Here is a 17,513-nt window from a genome sequence, read left to right on the forward strand (position 1 = left end):
CCAATAATGATTCACAGTCTCTTGACTTTCCATTGTGTCACTGGGATGAGTAGGATCTGCAGACTCATCATTATATCCGTTCCTAGCACCTTTGTGAGTTTAGTCATACCATTCATCAAAGTTGTCTCTCTTACTTAGACGAATATGATTATGCCAGTAATGATCCACACTTGACTTTCTCATCTCAATATTACTGGGGCGAGTATGATTGTGCCAGTCACTTCTGAACTCCACTTCTCATTATTACAGGAATGCATATGTTTGTGCTAGTGGTGATCTGTACTTGACTTTCTTTCCTCAATTTCACTGAGACGAGTATGATTCTGGAACTTGTTATATTCAAGCTCCCGCCGAGGTCTCCCCCCGCCACCTTATCTTCTAGGGGTCTGCATTACCGTGCCTGTTTGCAGGGCGGGGATTCCTCTTCATCCTGTCAGGATGGCTCTTGCCTTCTCTGTGACTCTCTCAGCTTTTCAGCATCCGCTCCACTGTGCCAAAGTTGTAGCGGTTTTGTTGTAGTTACTAGACTGCACAGTCCACCACTCCTGGGTAATGCCACCACTCGCAACTGGCTTTCTTCTTTGTGGTTTCCTTCCCTTGTTCTCTCCGTCTTGTAGCTCTCTCAGTGCTTCCCTTGCACGCCAGCTGGTTGCCTCCTCAGCATGCAGGGCTTCCTGATTTTCTTCAGCTTCCACGACAAAGCTGATTTAAAACTTCCAGGCTTCTCTACTCCTTGATAACATTCCTTCTTCTCTTTTTATGATACATGGCTGGGCCGTCCCCAGTGGAGGATAATAGTCCTGTTTCTCTTTCAGTTGAGCATTCTTAATCAGTCATTCTTCTTCTTCACAGTACTGCCATTTTCTGACAGTTGAGTGATCAGTATCACTCGTTCATAGTATTATTACAATGCATTTCTTCAGGTTGAATCTTGGGTCTTATGGCACAGTAACAAACAGTGGATTGATCTTCTTAGCTCTTCTGAAACCTTGGTGTTATTAATGATCTGAGAGTAAGATAGGGAGTTCCTCTGAGGAATGGGAGACCTTGTTCCAAGAAGAGCGTCTCTCCCAGTGAGGTCCTGCTTGCCTCTACCCCTAGTGAGGGTATCACATAGCGGGCTCACCTCGCTAGGCTCACAAGGAAAGGCTCCCCACAGGGGAACAGTGACTGAATCCCTCAAGTCATCACAATGGGGAGAAGAAAATTGAAGATTTGCTGGATACAAATGGAGATAGCTGGGGAGAGATGAAACATTTGGAGAATGGTTTACAGGTAGCCAGATACAGATGAGCAGGCTCGGCCTCTAAGCAGCCAGTACAGTGAGGACCTTGCTGAGGGCAGCAGCTACAGGGATAGGGTCACAGCTCATGGTTGTCAAATCGTAAGCCACAATTAAAAGCTAAATGAAACCACAAATGTAAATCCAAATTGCCCAGTGTGCTCTCCATAGGAACATTCCAGAAATAGAGGGCTGGGGAAAAAAGAATGGTAAAGTGACAAATATGTAAGTGCAGTCTTAGAGATGATGCCCTGTTCTCCATTTATATTGAGTACCAAGTGAAACGTAATTTCCTTAAACCACAATAGGTTTTGTATTGAGAGGCAGGATTTAAAACTGAATGTATTTTGTTGCCACTTAAATGCAGAATTGTTATTGTAAAATTAAGCACCATTTAAAACCGAATTAGAGGCTTAACCTAGTGTAGAATCATTTGGGTCATAATAGTGTATTCATGACACACTATTGTCTAACGTGATATCATGCATACTTTGTGACATGGGGAGACCTAGCCAGAAATTAGATGTTCTTGCAAAAGAAATTAGTATAGGGAATTGCCTCTATTCACTAGAATAGTGTAAAGTGTTAAACCTTTGCAGTCCCTTATCTTTGAATGTACAGGCAGTCATATGTATAATGCAACTGGAAAGCGATTGTAACATTATGCATTTTCATGGAGATTATTAAATCTCCTGTCAGAAAATGAAAATTACACACAGGCACCTGACATGAAACGATGTGCATGCGAACATAGATTGACAGTTGCAAACATATAGATTGAAAGCTACAGACACATGTTTATTGGAGATTGCCCAAACATGTTCAGAGAAAGCTGTACATCATATTCTGAGAAGTCTGCAAGCACATGTGTTCAGATCAGAGTGCAAGGATCCTTGAGAGTATTATTAGCCAAATTCAAACCGGTGTAAGTCATATTTAAACTTACAGTTGTTTATACTTAAATGACTAGCGCATAGCTAACACAATCACAACCCCATGATTATGTAAGTGAAACAAGTGAAAGGAATATCTGTTTTAAATGTCTGTTCAAGTAACCTTTCTCCAATACCATACATGTCTTAATACTGGAGGCATCCAATTGTTCCTAAAACATGTTGAATTGGTTCCACTGAAAAATGCATAATGACACAATGGCCAAAAAGGGCAAAGTTATCATTGAAATATATTCTGTTACTTAGATGGAAGGAATAGAAAGGTTAACAATACCTACTATCCTTTAGAATTAAAATATATTTATATGAAGTTACTTTAAATGCGTGTGTGAGAGCCAGTAGCAGGATTCTTATAGGTAGGTAGCATTTGTTTGATTGACCAATCGTATTTGAGCCTATGACAATTTGGTGATCTCTATGGTGGAAAGATAGCGACCATCTTGATTACAATCTGATTATTTTCTTTTAAATACATTTCGAATTTTTAGAAATACACTGTTTGTCTTGCCCAGTGGTGGGGTTGTATATGGTGGGCATGAATTTAGTCATATGACGCTAGGAATCTGGAATGTAAATGCATCAACATAAATATATTGCTACATAACCTAGGCGTGGGACGCAGTGCATATGCTGACTCCAGAAAGTGAAAAAAGTATGGTCATGAATCATCTGTGATTTGTTGGGAAGTGGTAAATTAGCAAATTATGTTGTTCCAAATATATGCTTATTAAACTGAACAGTGAATCTTAGTCTTCCCAGTGGTTGGGATCTTTGAAATGTGACTTTGTTCAAGTTGAAGCAGAGGTCAGGACATCTTCGCACATTTGTGGCTACAAGTATGTGATGTCATGAATAAGCAATCTAGTACCGAAGGTATAGATAATTTAGATCTTTCCATCCAGGGATGTCATGGGGGTGTCGCAACTGTGGTCTCCCTTGCTACCTCTTTAAAAAAATTGTATTTTTTTTTTAAATTTTAAATCTAAGGTACTGGGTTGGCTGTGGCCAGTGCCATGCAGCTCTTTGTTTATGGAGTGGCGGTCTTTCTTGTTCAGGCCTTTAAAAAAAAAAAAAAAAAAAGAAAACCATGTGGTTGCACTAGTGTAACACTTTGAGCAGTTACCCCCAAATAAGAAAGAATAGGAATAACAAATAAGTGTCTTTCTGTAATTCTATACAATAATTGCTAGACTAATTAAAGGTGTACTTCAGGCACACTTCAGGGGTGAGTCACTGATTTAGTCTGTTCTTAAACACCTCAACTCAACCTTTCATCCTTCTGAGGTCGATAAATGAATAACAATACTCATTGGGTGATATTGTATGTCTATTTGTTCTATATAAAGCGCTTAAGCGAAGGTGCTTTATAATAGCACATCATTATCATTTGGCCTTGGATGTCTGCTTGCATTCACAGTAATTTGGTAATATGGGCCTATACACACACTGATATTAATTATACATATCGTGATCCATTAATGTGTGAAATGTATATCACATTATAGTGATATCGTAACCATATTTTCCGTTGTGTACTTAGATACAATGCTATGTGATGCCCCTTCCTGTTTTGTCAAGGGGTGAAAGGTTGTGTTCCTTGGCTTCCCGTGATGTCACTTTGGGGTTGGGTCAAATGACATCACTGCCTGTGATGTCATCAGAGGTCAAGGGTTGTGGGATGTCACTTCCGCTACCCATGGCAATTTGTTGAAATGACGTTCCTGTTTCCATAACTACAAGAAAGTAATCTATCAATTAGTCAAGTGACACCTTAGCCTTCTACATTAGATGCTAAGAATGTTTTCTAAAAGCTTTAGACAGCCCTGTTCCTGAGAACTTGACCTAGAAAAGCACGCCCAGGGACTGGAATGCAATTTGCAAAATCACACTGCATCGAATCACTGGGTATTTAAGAAAGTGCAGAGCACTGCAGATTTTCCACTTAAGTGAACCACATTTTAATATAAAGGCCCCCACTGGCAAAATATATGTAGCCGCTGTGGCGCAGAGATATCCTGCCACTTTCTAAATGCACTGGATTTCCACCAGATTTGCCCACAGTCCTTGGGTGGCGGGAGCACCAGGGGTTTCTGAGCATGTAATGCAGGGTTTCGCCACTGAATTCCACGTCATCTACGGGCTTCAACTCCCAGAATAAAGAACATCAATCAGCCCGTTCTGAATGAGCGTGTGTGAATCCTTGCTGAACCGCTCCCAATTCGCATGCTGTGATCAAACCAATACTTTATTTCAGTAAGTGGTTCTAGCAGGGTGAAAACTGGTCTCCGAGACAAATCAAGGAGCAATCAAAGTGCAAATCACGGAGCAGTCAAAGTGCAGGATTATTAACAATCAATGCACTCCTCTCAGGAATTCTTTCTTCCAATGCACTCCTCTTCACGAAACCATTACATACTAAACTTATTTTTACAGGGCAAAAAACATGCATGTTGTCACATTTCCCAATTCAACTAAGCACACACATAACCTACATTTCAAGAGAACCCTAAAAAGAAATTAACAATTGCCCACAATGCCTGGAAAACATTACAGGCAAAACCTGCTCGTTCATGCCCAGCCACGGAGACAACCACACACGTCCTGTAATTTCACCAACTGTATTTATAAAGGTCTTGCGAAGGAAAGACTGGCCCATCACAAGTAGTTTATTATAACATAACACTATCACATATGGGCATTAGTGCAACCTTTGATTTCTAACCTCGTTATCAGGGAGACGTAACAAGAAACAGGAAAGAAAAACATGAGTAAAGAATTTGGGACATGAAAAAAGAATTTGGAATAAAACAATGTCCACATACCCACAGGTTTAAGTAGGCTAACGATATGACTTTTGCTTCATACCAACACAGGGCGGTAACAGGTGTTATTGGGTCACACCTAAGGTATTGGCCGGGGTGAAGCGGAGGGCACATAAGACGCTCAAGGGGTGATAACATGTGTTACAATCATCCACCCCGCGACTGTAATATTATTTTATCATGGTAAAATAGCAAAGACGGTTAAAAACAAAAGAAATTAGCTGGCGAGGGTTCTTGGCATCGTGGAGTGAGTACTGTCAGTACGGAACGTTGCCTGAGGGAGACTGCAGATGGATTTGGGATGTCTGGAGGGAAACGGAAGGCCTTGCAACAGTGATTGAGACCCTCTGCGGAACGATTGAGTATAATGGCTGCCCCATCACAGGAGTGTAATTAATGATTGCCCGACTCCCAGGGCAATATGGGAAGTTATGTCCCCACTGACTTATGGGCATGAGAAAATTGTGCATAATTGCCTGCATTTCCTGGCAGCATGAGGGAATGATGGGGGCTAGGTGAAGTCACTCACTATGGTTTAGAAGACTAAAATGACAACATTTTCCTCCTAGCAACATATACTCAAAATCCTTTTATAATGTCTTTGCTGTTCATGGGTCAGGCAGTGCAGTCGAATGGCAGCAGCTAAAATGTGTGGCAGCAGAACAAGAAGCAGGCTGTGGCCACACCAATGAGTACAATAAGAGAGCAGTTGTGGAGGGGTGCAGTTGTGGACAGCGGATAGCAACTGAACTGGATATTGTAATCTAGAGAGCCATCAGAATTCATGGCCATACTGGAGAATAATGCCCAAGATGACTGGATCCTGATTGGCTCTTACAATGCTATGTCAATGCACAAATGGGAATAATTGAAGGACACTGATCCACTCACCTGTGCTACTTGAGATGTTCACATCGATGCTTATGTCAGATATGCCTCCTCCTTTGAGCGAAGCCACGCAAGTGTAGGTCCCAAAGTCTGTAAATTTCAGGTCTATGATATCCAGATTCGTTGTACCCGGAGACACATCTGGATCCGTGTGGGTGATGACCATTCGTTCGGAACTTCGCAGGGGCCGTCCATTTTTGAACCAACTAAACGTGAGCTCCTCAGAAGGAACAGCCTCCACTTGACAAGAGATTTTGACTTCCCGCCCAATCTGAATGTTGTCGTCTTTGTGATATGGGTCCGGCGTTATCCAAAAGCGCCCTTTTTTCAAGGCTGAAAGGGGAAAAGAAAAACACACAGGCCATTTAAAACTTGGACATTATTTAACAATTTAGATGTTCAACAAACATTACACCCATGGTATCATTTCCAGGGCTTCTTCGAAACAGCGTAGCATGAAAGAAAAGTTTCGTAATTGAGCAGGCCAGGGCTCATTAAACCAACTCTCCAAAGTTGTAACATTCTTTCTTTGTACCCTCCAGCAGTATTAAACAAACGAATTAACATGCACATGTTTAATGAGTGAATAAAAAATGAATTTGAATGACTCACAATCACATTAAGGAAGGCATTTAAATGAATACGTTAGCATTCTAGTTTGAAGTGGGGCTGGCAAATGTATTTCACTGCTTCTGTGAGACACCCAGAGTCATTAAAAATGTAGTCAACAGAGGTAATCAAACATTCGTACACCGAGTCACCTTGGGAAAAGCGTAGAACCAGAGTTTGGGCTTTACTGCGTTCCTTGTGTAGCGAAAACATTAAAAAGTACACAGACTAGGTTCTCGAATTTATAAACACACGAAGGTTTCTTGGTCTACATCCAACCCTGGTGGAACTGACGGGTGTGGGTGGAATCATCAGTGTTTTCAGGGTAAGCCAAAGGCTGACCTCTTTCGTGCGGTGTTTGCAGCTTACTGGAAGCAGAATGCGGCTCTGCCTGAGCACATACACACATTAGTCCTGGTGTGCCGAGCCATGTAAATCCAAGCTTTGAGCTTGTATCATGAGATTGACGTGATTCTACGCCTGTGAGGGTGAGAGAGTGAGAGTTCAGAAAATCAACCCTCAACTCAGGAGAATTTTTTGACATTCCAACGCACAGCACTAAAATGAGTAACTGAGAAAGTGATCAAGAAGGTAGTGGTCTCATAAATCCACACGTGTAAATCAACATTAAATCCTGTGCCGATCCAGGTTGTATTTTTCGCAGGTAATGGGAGGGAATTTTCGATTCTGTCCATTTGGGGCAACAACATGCAAGTTGCGGACTGGGAGTAGTGGTACTGATGGTATTGATAGGTTCCATTGACGCAAGTGATAAAGTGGATGGATGACTTCTGGACTACTGAAAATTCAATAACTCTCCGATGTAGTTAAAGCCATTCCTCTCTTTCAGTCCCATAGAGGATCCAATGTGGAGTCCTGGTATTCACTTGCCAAATACAGATATTTTGCTTGTCCGAAGATCGAGATTTCTGAATTATGCACATATAACAATGATACTTATCTTCAGGTGGAATCCCTGTGCCCCTTCCTATCATGAGGCTAGGGAGGTGAGCCTGCTCGGCAGCAGCCTGCCTCAAGGTCTAGGTAAGTGGGACCTCACTGGGAGGGATTCCCCGGTCGGGGAGAAGGATTTCCGTTTCTGTCAGGAATCCCCTAAGTCACATCCCCTGATTGAATACATGGGAATGCCAAGTGTGCAAAACAGTATACAATTCAAGTGGGCGAAGAGAATACTAAAATATACTATTGCTAGCTATAAAGAGGATCTGTTCCTTTAAACAGAAATTCTCATTTAACTGGAATGAGGAGCCTGGAAGAGGAGGAGACACCAGCGTGAGTCGAGGCAGAGAGATGCATATGCTGCAGGGGAGGCCCCCTTGCCGTGTAAAACTGGAGAGGGGCGGTGTCTCAGAGCGCTGCAGAGCCTGCGAGCTTTGATACGGTTTTCAGAGAGGAAGCAAAGGACTGGTCGCCCCGCGTACAACAGACAGTGGTGGCTTGACCACAAAGATTTTTGAGGTGGGCAGGGTGCCCGCAGAACAACGCCGAAACCACTATGCTGTAAAAGCAGCAAAACATCTGGATACCTATAGCGTTACCAGCTCACACAGAGAGGAAACACAGAGAGTGGGACACTGGCGAAGACAAGAGATGTGAAGAAAGGAGGCAACCGAGCAGACCCAGACCAGAAAGAGGCCGCAGAGACCTTTCCTCACCATATCCAAGGTAACGGGAGAACAGGAGACCAAAAGCAGAGCATTACGGAATAGCAATAGACTTGATGAGAAAGTAACATTGAAGCCAAAGAAGTGGAACTTTAATAATGAGAAAGAGAAAACCAATACATGTTGGAAAAGATGTCAGAAAGACAGAGACATAGGTCCTTGGAAGAGGGGAAAATACGTTATGTGCTAAGGAACAGAGACTGTAAACCAGAAGGAGAATCCTATGAAGCGGAGCAAAGGAACAAGTTACTTACCTGTAACTGTTGTTCTCCAGCATGCATTCACATGCTCATGAATATTCCCGTCGTCAGGCTGGGAATCCTTGGTAAAGAAAAAATCAGTTTCGTTTCTGAACTTTCTACTAGTAACCAATCACTGGTCTCTGGGTCATACTGCCCCCATCCCATGACTGCCCTCTACCTAAGCTCCTCCTCTGGCAGCCATCTTCAGATTTGGTAGCATGTAAAGTGGCAGTAGGACCAAGAGAAGAGCTGCAGAGGAGTTGGAGGGAGGGTTCGCATGTGAATCCATGCCAGACCCATGCTGGAGAACAACAGTTACAGGTAAGTGACGTGTTCCTTCTCCAGCATGGGGTCTGGCATGGATTCACATGCCCATTAATACAAGATTACATAGCAGTACACACATGCACAACCACGGGAGGTGGCAAGGATCAACATTAAGCATATCAACAACTCAACATTAAACATCTCTTACCTCCTCACCAGGCTCACCTTCAAGCGAACAGGTTGCGCAGCACTGCTTGGCCGACTCTGGACTCCTCCCTGGAATCCCGGTCGATGCAGTAGAATCTTGTGAAGGTGTGCGTCAACCTCCACGTAGCAGCCCTGCAGATGTCCAGCAAAGGCACACAGACAGGAACGCTGTGGTAGTAGCGATCACTCTGGTTGAATGTGCTCTCTTTGCCAACCGGTGACAGTGCGTGATGCAGCCGGAGAGCCATCTGGAAATGGAAGCCTTCGAGAGGGCCTTCCCTTGGTTCACAGGTCCAAAGTTCACAAATAGCTATGATGTCTTCCGAAGGGTCTTCTTGCGGTCTATGTAGAACTTCAGCGCTCTAGCCACATCCAGCGAGTGCAAAGTCCTCTCGGCCGGCGACGAAGGTGACGGAAGGAAAACAGGTAACACCAAGGGCTCGTTGAGATGGAAGTCCGACAGCACCTTGGGCAGGAAGGAGGGATGCGTCCTCAGCACTACCCTTGTCTCGTGGAATGTCAGGGATGGAGGTTTACAGGAGAGAGCCTGTATCTCTCCCACTCGTTGTGAGGAGGTGATGGCCACAAGAAACACTGATTTCCAAGAAAGGAATTTCAACGGTGCCAAATGCAGACGCTCGAATGGCGGTCCCATGAGCCTGCTCAGCACCACGTTGAGCTCCCACGCCGGGGCCGGAGCCGTCACCGGCGGGAATGACCGGAACTGTCCTTTCATGAACTCCTTCACCAGGCGATGGGACCACAGAGATGATCGTCCCGGAGTTCTGGTATAGCGGGAAATCGGCGCTGGATGGATTTTGATGGAGGCATGAGCTAGCCCCACATTGGCCAGTGACAGTAGGTACGGCAGCACTTGAGGGGCCTTAATCCGCAGAGGGTTAATCTTCTGTGCACGGCACCAGACAGAGAACCTCTTCCATTTGTGTCCATAGCACTTGAGGGTCAAGGACGCCCTGGCCTTTGCAAGCACCTCCTTGCAGTCCGCCAGGATATCATACCCTCCGAACTCTAGTGCTGCAGGAGCCAGGCCTGCAAGTTCAGCGACCCCGGGTCGTGGTGGAGGATGGCACTTCTTTCTCTGGCGTGAAGATCCGCCTCCGTTGGCAGTTTGACTTGGGGGGACGCTGACATGTCCAGAAGGTCCGGGAACCAGATCTGCCTCGGCCACGCCGGTGCGATGATCATCCTACACCAGGACCATCTGAGTTGACTGATGAGTCGCAGCAGCAACGGTGGGAACGCATACAGGAGCAGGCCACCCCAGGGGAATGAGAAGGCATCGCCCATGCTCCTCGGCGGGGGGAAACCTGCTGGCAAACCTCTGGCACTTGGCGTTCGTCGCCATTGCGAATAGGTTGATCTGGGGATTGCCCCATCAACGGAATAGGAGATCCACTTGATCCTGCCGCAGCTCCCACTCATGGCACAAGCGCAGCTCCGGGCTGAGTGAGTTGGCGATGGTGTTCTTTATTCCCGCCAGATGGAAGGGTACCAGAAACATCCCTTGGGCGACAGCCCAGTGCCACAGATCCTGGGCTTCCTTGGATAGGGCTGGGGATCTGGTGTCCCCCTGCTTCCGGATGTAGAACATCGTGGTGGTGTTGTCGGTGAAGACCCTTACCACCTTGCCCTTGAGGGACGGAAGGAATGACCTGAGGGCCAAGAATACGTCTCAGAGCTCCAGGACATTCATGTGGACTGACCTCTCCTCTGGGAGCCAAAGGCCTCTTGCGTGGAGATCTCCGGTGTGCGCTCCCCATCCCTTCAGGGAGGCGTCTGTCGTCACCGTTTCCTGATGTGCTGTAGTCTGGAAGTCCATGCCCGCTGCCAGATGCGTGTGGGTGCCTCACCACCGGATCGCTTGGCGGAAAGTCTTGTTGAGTAAGAACCTGTCTTCGAAGCTGCCTGCTGCTTGCATCCAACAGGCGTCTCAAAACTCCTGCAGTGGTTGCATCCGCAGTCTGCATAGGCGCACGAGGTAGATGCACAAGAACATCATGCCGAGTAGGGACTTGATGGACCTCAAACTGGCCGCATCCATGGTCAACAGCCGTTGTACCTTGCCCAGGATGCCCTTAGTCCTTTCCTCCGACAGTGAAGCCAATCGCGCCACTGTGTCGAACCTGGCTCCAAGGAACAGGGTGATTTGCAACGGTACCAAGTGGGATTTTACAAAGTTGATTGAGAATCCCAGATCCGTGAGCAGTTGGATGGTCTTCGCGGAGTGATCGACGGCGAGTTCTCTTGACTTTGCTCGGATGAGCCAATCGTCCAGCTAGGGGTAGACGTGGATCCCCTGCAGATGCAGCCGTGCCGCCACTGGTGCTAGGCACTTGGTGAACACCCTGGCCACTGACTTCTATGCGAAGGGAAGTGCCTTGAACTGATAATGTCGCCCTTGGACTACAAATCGTCCTTTTAGAATGGGTATGTGGAAGTAGGCATCCTCCAAGTCCAGCGACGATAGGAAGTCGCCTTCCTCCAGCTGTCCCAGCACGTGCTAGAGGGTGACCATCTGGAACTTCTGGGACTTGATGTACTTGTTTAGACGACGAAGGGCCAGGATGGGTCGCAAACCGCCGGTCTTCTTCCGGACGAGGAAGTATCGCGAGTACACTCTGGAGTCCCAGATCCTCTTTGGGACGAGGTTGATGGCACCCTTATTTAGCATCGCCCATACCTCCAGCAGCAGCTGAGGGACGTGGCGTTCCTTCCTGGCCACGGGTGGAATACAGGGACACCTTTTGAAATTCCAGAGTGTGCCCGTGGGCCAGGGCATCCAGCACCCAACGGTCGGTGGAGATGGACTCCCACACGCTGACCAATATCGACAGCCGGCCTCCCACCGGGGTGCTCCGGTGGGGGCCGACCCCATGGCTGGTTCAATCTTGTTTCTTCGTGGCCTTGTCGCCTTGGCCTCCTTGGCGATGACGATGGGATCCTCCTGTCTTGCTGTGTCCTCTGTAGGCCTCCTGCGACGAGGTGCGGGCCGTTTGGCGGTACGACGAGGAACTGCAGCCGAATCCTTTGGAGGCCCCTTGCTTGCCTCCGGAGTTCCGAAAGGACGGCCGTCGTTGAAGAACACCCAAGGCCCGAGCCGTCTCAGTGTCCGCCTTGATGGCCTGGAGTGACTCGTCCACTGTCTTGCCGAACAGGTTGTTCCCGTCGAAAGGCATGTCCAGAACTCTGTTCTGTACAGCCTGGTGGTGGCCTTGAGCCAACCGTGCCGGCAAAGGCAAACACTGTTACCCATCTGACGAAAGCCGGTGTCAGCGATGTCCATGGCCACTGTAATGGCGTGGTCCGACGCTACTTCTCCTTCCTGTAGGATTTCCAAGGCCTCAGCCCTCTTGTCGTCTGGGAAGAAGTCCAGCAAGGGAGCGATCTTGAACCACAGCTCCCTGTTGTAGCGTGCCACAATCGCGAGGGCATTGGCTGCTTTAATTGTTGCCGCCACCGACGAGATGACCCGTCGTCCCATGGCGTCCAGCTTCTTCCCCTCGCCGTACGGCGGAGATGTTGAAGTTGAGGCCGTCACCCCCACCACTTTCTTTTTGGCCGCCACAGAGACCACTGAATCCGGGGACAGCTGTGCCCTGAGGCACATAGGGGTGGAGTCCGGGACCCGGTACTTCTTCTCGTACCGGTCTCTCTTAGCAGGAGCCGTGGACGGGTTCTTCCGGAGCGCCAGCCCCTCCTCCCAGATGTCGTCCAGTAACGGGACTGAGAGGACAGTCTTCCTCTTGGCCTCCCGCCGTTGGTAGAGGAGACCTTCCTTCTTCTGTTCTTCGGGGCAGAGCTGAAAGAGCTCAGATGCCCTAGCGATCATGGTGTGGAAGAAGCCAATTTCGTCACGAGGGGGTGGGCCTGACGAGGTGGTGAAGGGAGGTCCATTCCATCGTCACCACTGTCGTTGTCCGTCCTCGTTGTCGCCATCTCTGTTCCCGTCTCATCTCTCGGCGGAGGTGATGGTGGTGAAGGATGGAAGGGGGGAGGAGGATGGACTTGTCTCCGCTTGTTAGGCGGGCTCCCCGATGGACCAGGCTCCACTGGGTCATCAGAGGGGGGGTAAGGGCATCCTTGTCTCTATCTCCGTGCACAGGTTCTGAATAGCCAACAAGATAGCTCCTGAATTGTCCTGTGGCATGGGCACGGGCTGTAACGGGACCGACGGTTGGGGCGTGGGATCCTCCGCGGCCCTATCTTCCTCATTGGCCCCGCCGTTGCTCTCCTCGTCGGCCTTGTCGGGATCCTTCCCATGGGCCCTGGATTACTCGAACTTCTTGTCCAAGATCCTTTGGACGCTCGCCAACTCATCCTCAGAGGTGGTATCTGTGTCCATTATGGCTACCATGCCCCCCATCTTTCTCCTGCTGGGGTTTCACGGGGGTCTTCTCGATAGGCAGGAAAGATTATTTCCTCTGGGGTGGCAGGGACACTCTAGCCCCTTAAGGCCTCTTCACTGGGGAAGCCTCCTTAGGTTTTGCCAGGGCCGCCACGACTCCCTCAATTGAGGCCATAGCCGGGTGAATCAGAGCCTTCACAACCTTGGGCGTGCCTGAGGCCTTCACCTTGGGGGGAGGGTCACCGCCTCGCTCCCCCTCAGCTGTCTCTGTCGGGATCGACCGGGACTTCTCCCGAAGCTTACCCGGGTTCTCCGACTTCCTCTTCACCGAGCCAGTGCGTTGGCTTGTGGTTGATGGCGTCGGTGATAATACGCCCTGCCTGGTAACCGAGGAGCCCGACCGATCAGTGGTCCCGGTCCCCGCGGACTCGCGGTGCTTTGCCTTTTGTTGGGCCGCTGTTGCTGGAGTGCCCTCAAAGGTCTTAGAAGACCACTCGGACTACTACTTCTTCTCACCTGCTGCTGGGCTCTTTCCCTCCAGCCAGTTGGTGAGCCGGATACGACGATCCTTCATAGTCCGTTTCGACATAATCTTGCAAAACGCACAGTCCTTCTCCACATGCGTTTTGTCTTCATGAAGGCAGTAGAGGCTTTGAGAGTGCTCATCCTCCTTGAAGACATTTTGTAATCCGCATCCAGGGCAGCTCCTGAAAAGCTTGGATCCGGGCGTCGAGTTTCCTTTGTCCTGGGCCATGTCCACGCAGGGTAGGCCTCAATGATCTTCCGGAATCCTCCAAGACGTGGAAACTCTAGGAGATTAGGCCCTTGAGGAGCGTAGAAAATTCCGAAACAGGTCCCCGTTGATCGGAAGTAAAATCAATGGAGCTTGAGGCTCGATTGACCACAAAATGAGAATAAACTCTTTGAAAAATCGCAAAACGCAGTAAAAGCTCGAGACTTCCAACACTTGAACATGCGGTAAAAATCTGAAGATGGTTGCCAGAGAAGGGGCTTAGGAAGAGGTCAGTCATTGGCTGGGGGGCAGTATGACCCAGAGACCAGTGATTGGTTACTAGTAGAAAGACAGTTCAGAAACGAAACTGAAACTGATTTTTTCTTTACCGAGGATTCCCAGCCTGACAAATGGCAATATTTATGAGCATGTGAATCCATGCCAGACCCCATTTTGGAGAAGGGAGATCCCTGTGAGACAAGATAAGCCAAAACACCCCAAGTGAAAGGAAAAAAAATCACATCTAAGGAAACCAGTGCTACCAAAATACAGAAGGTACTTGATTATAGAGGAAAAGATAAAAGGGAGACAAAAGCAACTCATGTAAATCAATTCATAACGAGATAACCCCCACAGAGATTGTGAAAGAATTAGAAAAACGGATAACCGGTTGACAAGAGATATTTGAAATTAACCTACTGGTAAGAAACATGAAGCCAAGGAGAATAACTTGAGAGAAAAAACGGAGAAGGGAGACATTCTCCTGACCTTATTTTTGTTGAACAGCGGTAGGGCCAAATAGGATTCATTTTTATGGACAGCTGACCATTTTCGTATTTTGACTTCCTGACGATGGACGAACACCTTAGTTATTTACATAGGCAGGGAATACCCACATCGCAATAGGGAAAGTTAGACCTTTTTCTGATTAATTAATAAACATCCAATCAGAATGTCAATACCGTACCCTTCTTCTGATACTCCACACCACACACCACACTCTACAACCTATGCAGTCACCCCTTCTTCTACCTACTGACACCCTGCTGGTTGGCTCTCCATGCACAAGTACTCCCATTTCAAGTTCCTTCTCTTAGTCTACAAAGATATCAACAATCTTGCTCCTCCATACCTCTCCACTTACCATCTAATTCCCTCTGCTCCTCATCTTCACGTAACCTCGGTGTCCACTGTGCCTGTGCCTCCTCTTGCTTCCGATGTTTCTCCCTACTCAACCCACTCCATTGGACCTGCTGCCCATGACAATCAAAGCCAGCCTGATTGTGGATCTCATCAAAGCTCGGCTTACATATTGCTTACTTGCCAAAGAGTGTGCTCCTCCCGCAACCTCCCTTTTCCATCCTGTTGACCCAACCACTCCCTCAAGTGTAGCCTACTAATATAATTTGTATATTTTTACCATTCAACTCTAGTTTTAAGCAATTGTCCCCAGGGTAATGTTACCTTTCTAAGTCACAAGTTGTGGGTGTGCGCACGTATATTGTTTTATTCCTGGTCTAGGTCACTCATTGTCACACCCTTCAGAAAACGGTCTCACCACTTGATCTGATCTTTGTGCTTTTATACAGACACCCACATCTGGGGACTGCTTCCAACATCAGTAAATATGTTATTGCAAGTAATTTCTGATCAACACTGACAGCCCCTTCTTCAAATTAAAGAAAATGAAATAGATGGAGGTTTAACATTTAAAGAGTGGAGGAGGAATATCCGCTATGGCTGAACTGATCTTTATTCCAACTAAAGTGAAACACACTATAAGTGTAGATCACCCTCTCCCATTTTTTGTTGGGAGGTGAGCATAAGGTGGTCTGCGGTGAAAGTCTTTCCACCGTGTTCATTGAGGAGGCATAGGAGCTGCTGGAAACTGTGCTGACCCTAACTTTAAAACTCACACACTCCGTGGAACGCGGAGTGGAAAGTGAGCATAAGGTGTCTGCAGTGGTCCGCCGGTGGAGCGGTTGAAGGGTGCCACTAGACCTTGTGGGTTGATCCACACTTCATTTGCAACCCTAGCCCAAGGATACTGGACTAGGAGGCCCTCCCATGCTCAAGTGGCAAGCTCCAAATCTTGGAGGAATCGACGCTCCCAAAGAAAGTTGGAGAGGGAGCTGACAAAAAGAACATGGATGCAAGGGCTGAGACCTGCCATAAAGTACCATCACCTTAACTTTAATTTTGCCCTTACCTTCAACACCCAGTCCCGTGCCGCATGCCCTGCAGATGGAAGGTGAATGCAGGGCAGGGCTGCCGAGCGGTATCACAGGGAGGGCCCCCCACCGTGGCACTGCTGCCTTCTGACTTACCTCAGGAGAGATTGGTGGCTGTCCAGGAAGCGAGGTCTACCGATGCAAGTGAGGCAGCGCCCGAAATGCTAGCCCGAAAGCCTGTCTCAAGACGCAACTCATGTGTAGTCTTTGTTCCTAAGGGTCCGGAGGAGGCGAGATTGCCCACAATATCACAAACTGCCACCCAGGGCAGCTAAGTGTACTTAAACCTGACAGAGTTAATGGTAACTTGGAAAGGGGGCTCAAAGAGACGAGAGGGGGTACAGGTGAAACTGAAAAAGGAAACAGAGTATGTGGCGTGGGGAGAAGAGGGGGGTCTCTCTGCCAGTGTGCCCAGCTGAAGAGTAAACTCATAGCCCTCTCGGAAGGGATCAGTGACAGATGAAGAGGAAATGCTTCTTTTTCAGAAACCTTTGGGGAACAGAGAGGAGTCCATGGACTGTGAGATAGCCGACCGAGTACTCTTGGAGTCAGTGGTAACAGTCGAGCAGGATTTGTATCATGCACTGGAGATGAGGATCCTGGAGACGGGTAGTACTATGGAAATGCACTCCAACTCAAACAAGGTGTACCCACTGCTGTCTAACTCCGACTTAAATCACATCTGTACAGTGAGGGACAAGCAATGGCCAGGAGACTCTACATTGCACCAACATAGGAACAATAACAAAGGCTTGATGGCGGATCGGATGTTAGCCCAGCAGGACCCTCTTGCCCCTGATGTTAGAAATGAGTGGTCTCAAGACGGCGGTAATGCTTTGACGGAACGCCCTAAATCTACTTCTGCAAGTACAGTTCCAGAGGAGCTCTACCTCCATGTGAGCAAGTCACCAGGTCCTCTGTCTACAACCATCAATGACAAGGAGGTCTCCAAAGCCGCTATCGATGGGGAAGGATCCCTATGAGGAAGCGGGCAGCCCTTCGGTAGGTGGCAGAAAAGTGGGCCTACCCCTTTCTGGGCCTTTAGTATTTTTATTCCCAGACGAAGGAAGTCTTCAGGGGGATGTTTTGGCTAACCATCTGACCTGTAGAGGGCCTTTGGGAAGACCGACAGACGAGAGGAGTTGAAGCCCAAAGCCATCGCAATAACTGTCTTCCTCGTCCACTTCCTCAGAAAGATCAGGGCCCGCAGAAGTTTAGATCATCTCAG

General features: G+C 47.8%; 1 protein-coding gene across 6 annotated transcripts in view; it reads right to left on the minus strand.

Moving 5' to 3' along the window:
- Positions 1–17,513, minus strand: part of MDGA2 (MAM domain containing glycosylphosphatidylinositol anchor 2) — a 2,250,375-nt gene that overhangs the window by 798,371 nt on the left and 1,434,491 nt on the right. For all 6 annotated transcript variants that reach the window (XM_069637392.1, XM_069637389.1, XM_069637393.1 and 3 more), the window contains exon 7: positions 5,949–6,278. In XM_069637392.1, the coding sequence (XP_069493493.1) occupies positions 5,949–6,278 (330 nt within the window). The remainder of the gene's footprint in view (positions 1–5,948; positions 6,279–17,513) is intronic.

This window comes from Ambystoma mexicanum, chromosome 14 (genome assembly GCF_040938575.1).
Source record: "Ambystoma mexicanum isolate Mex_15411 chromosome 14, UKY_AmexF1_1, whole genome shotgun sequence".
NCBI classification, from domain to species: domain Eukaryota; kingdom Metazoa; phylum Chordata; class Amphibia; order Caudata; family Ambystomatidae; genus Ambystoma; species Ambystoma mexicanum.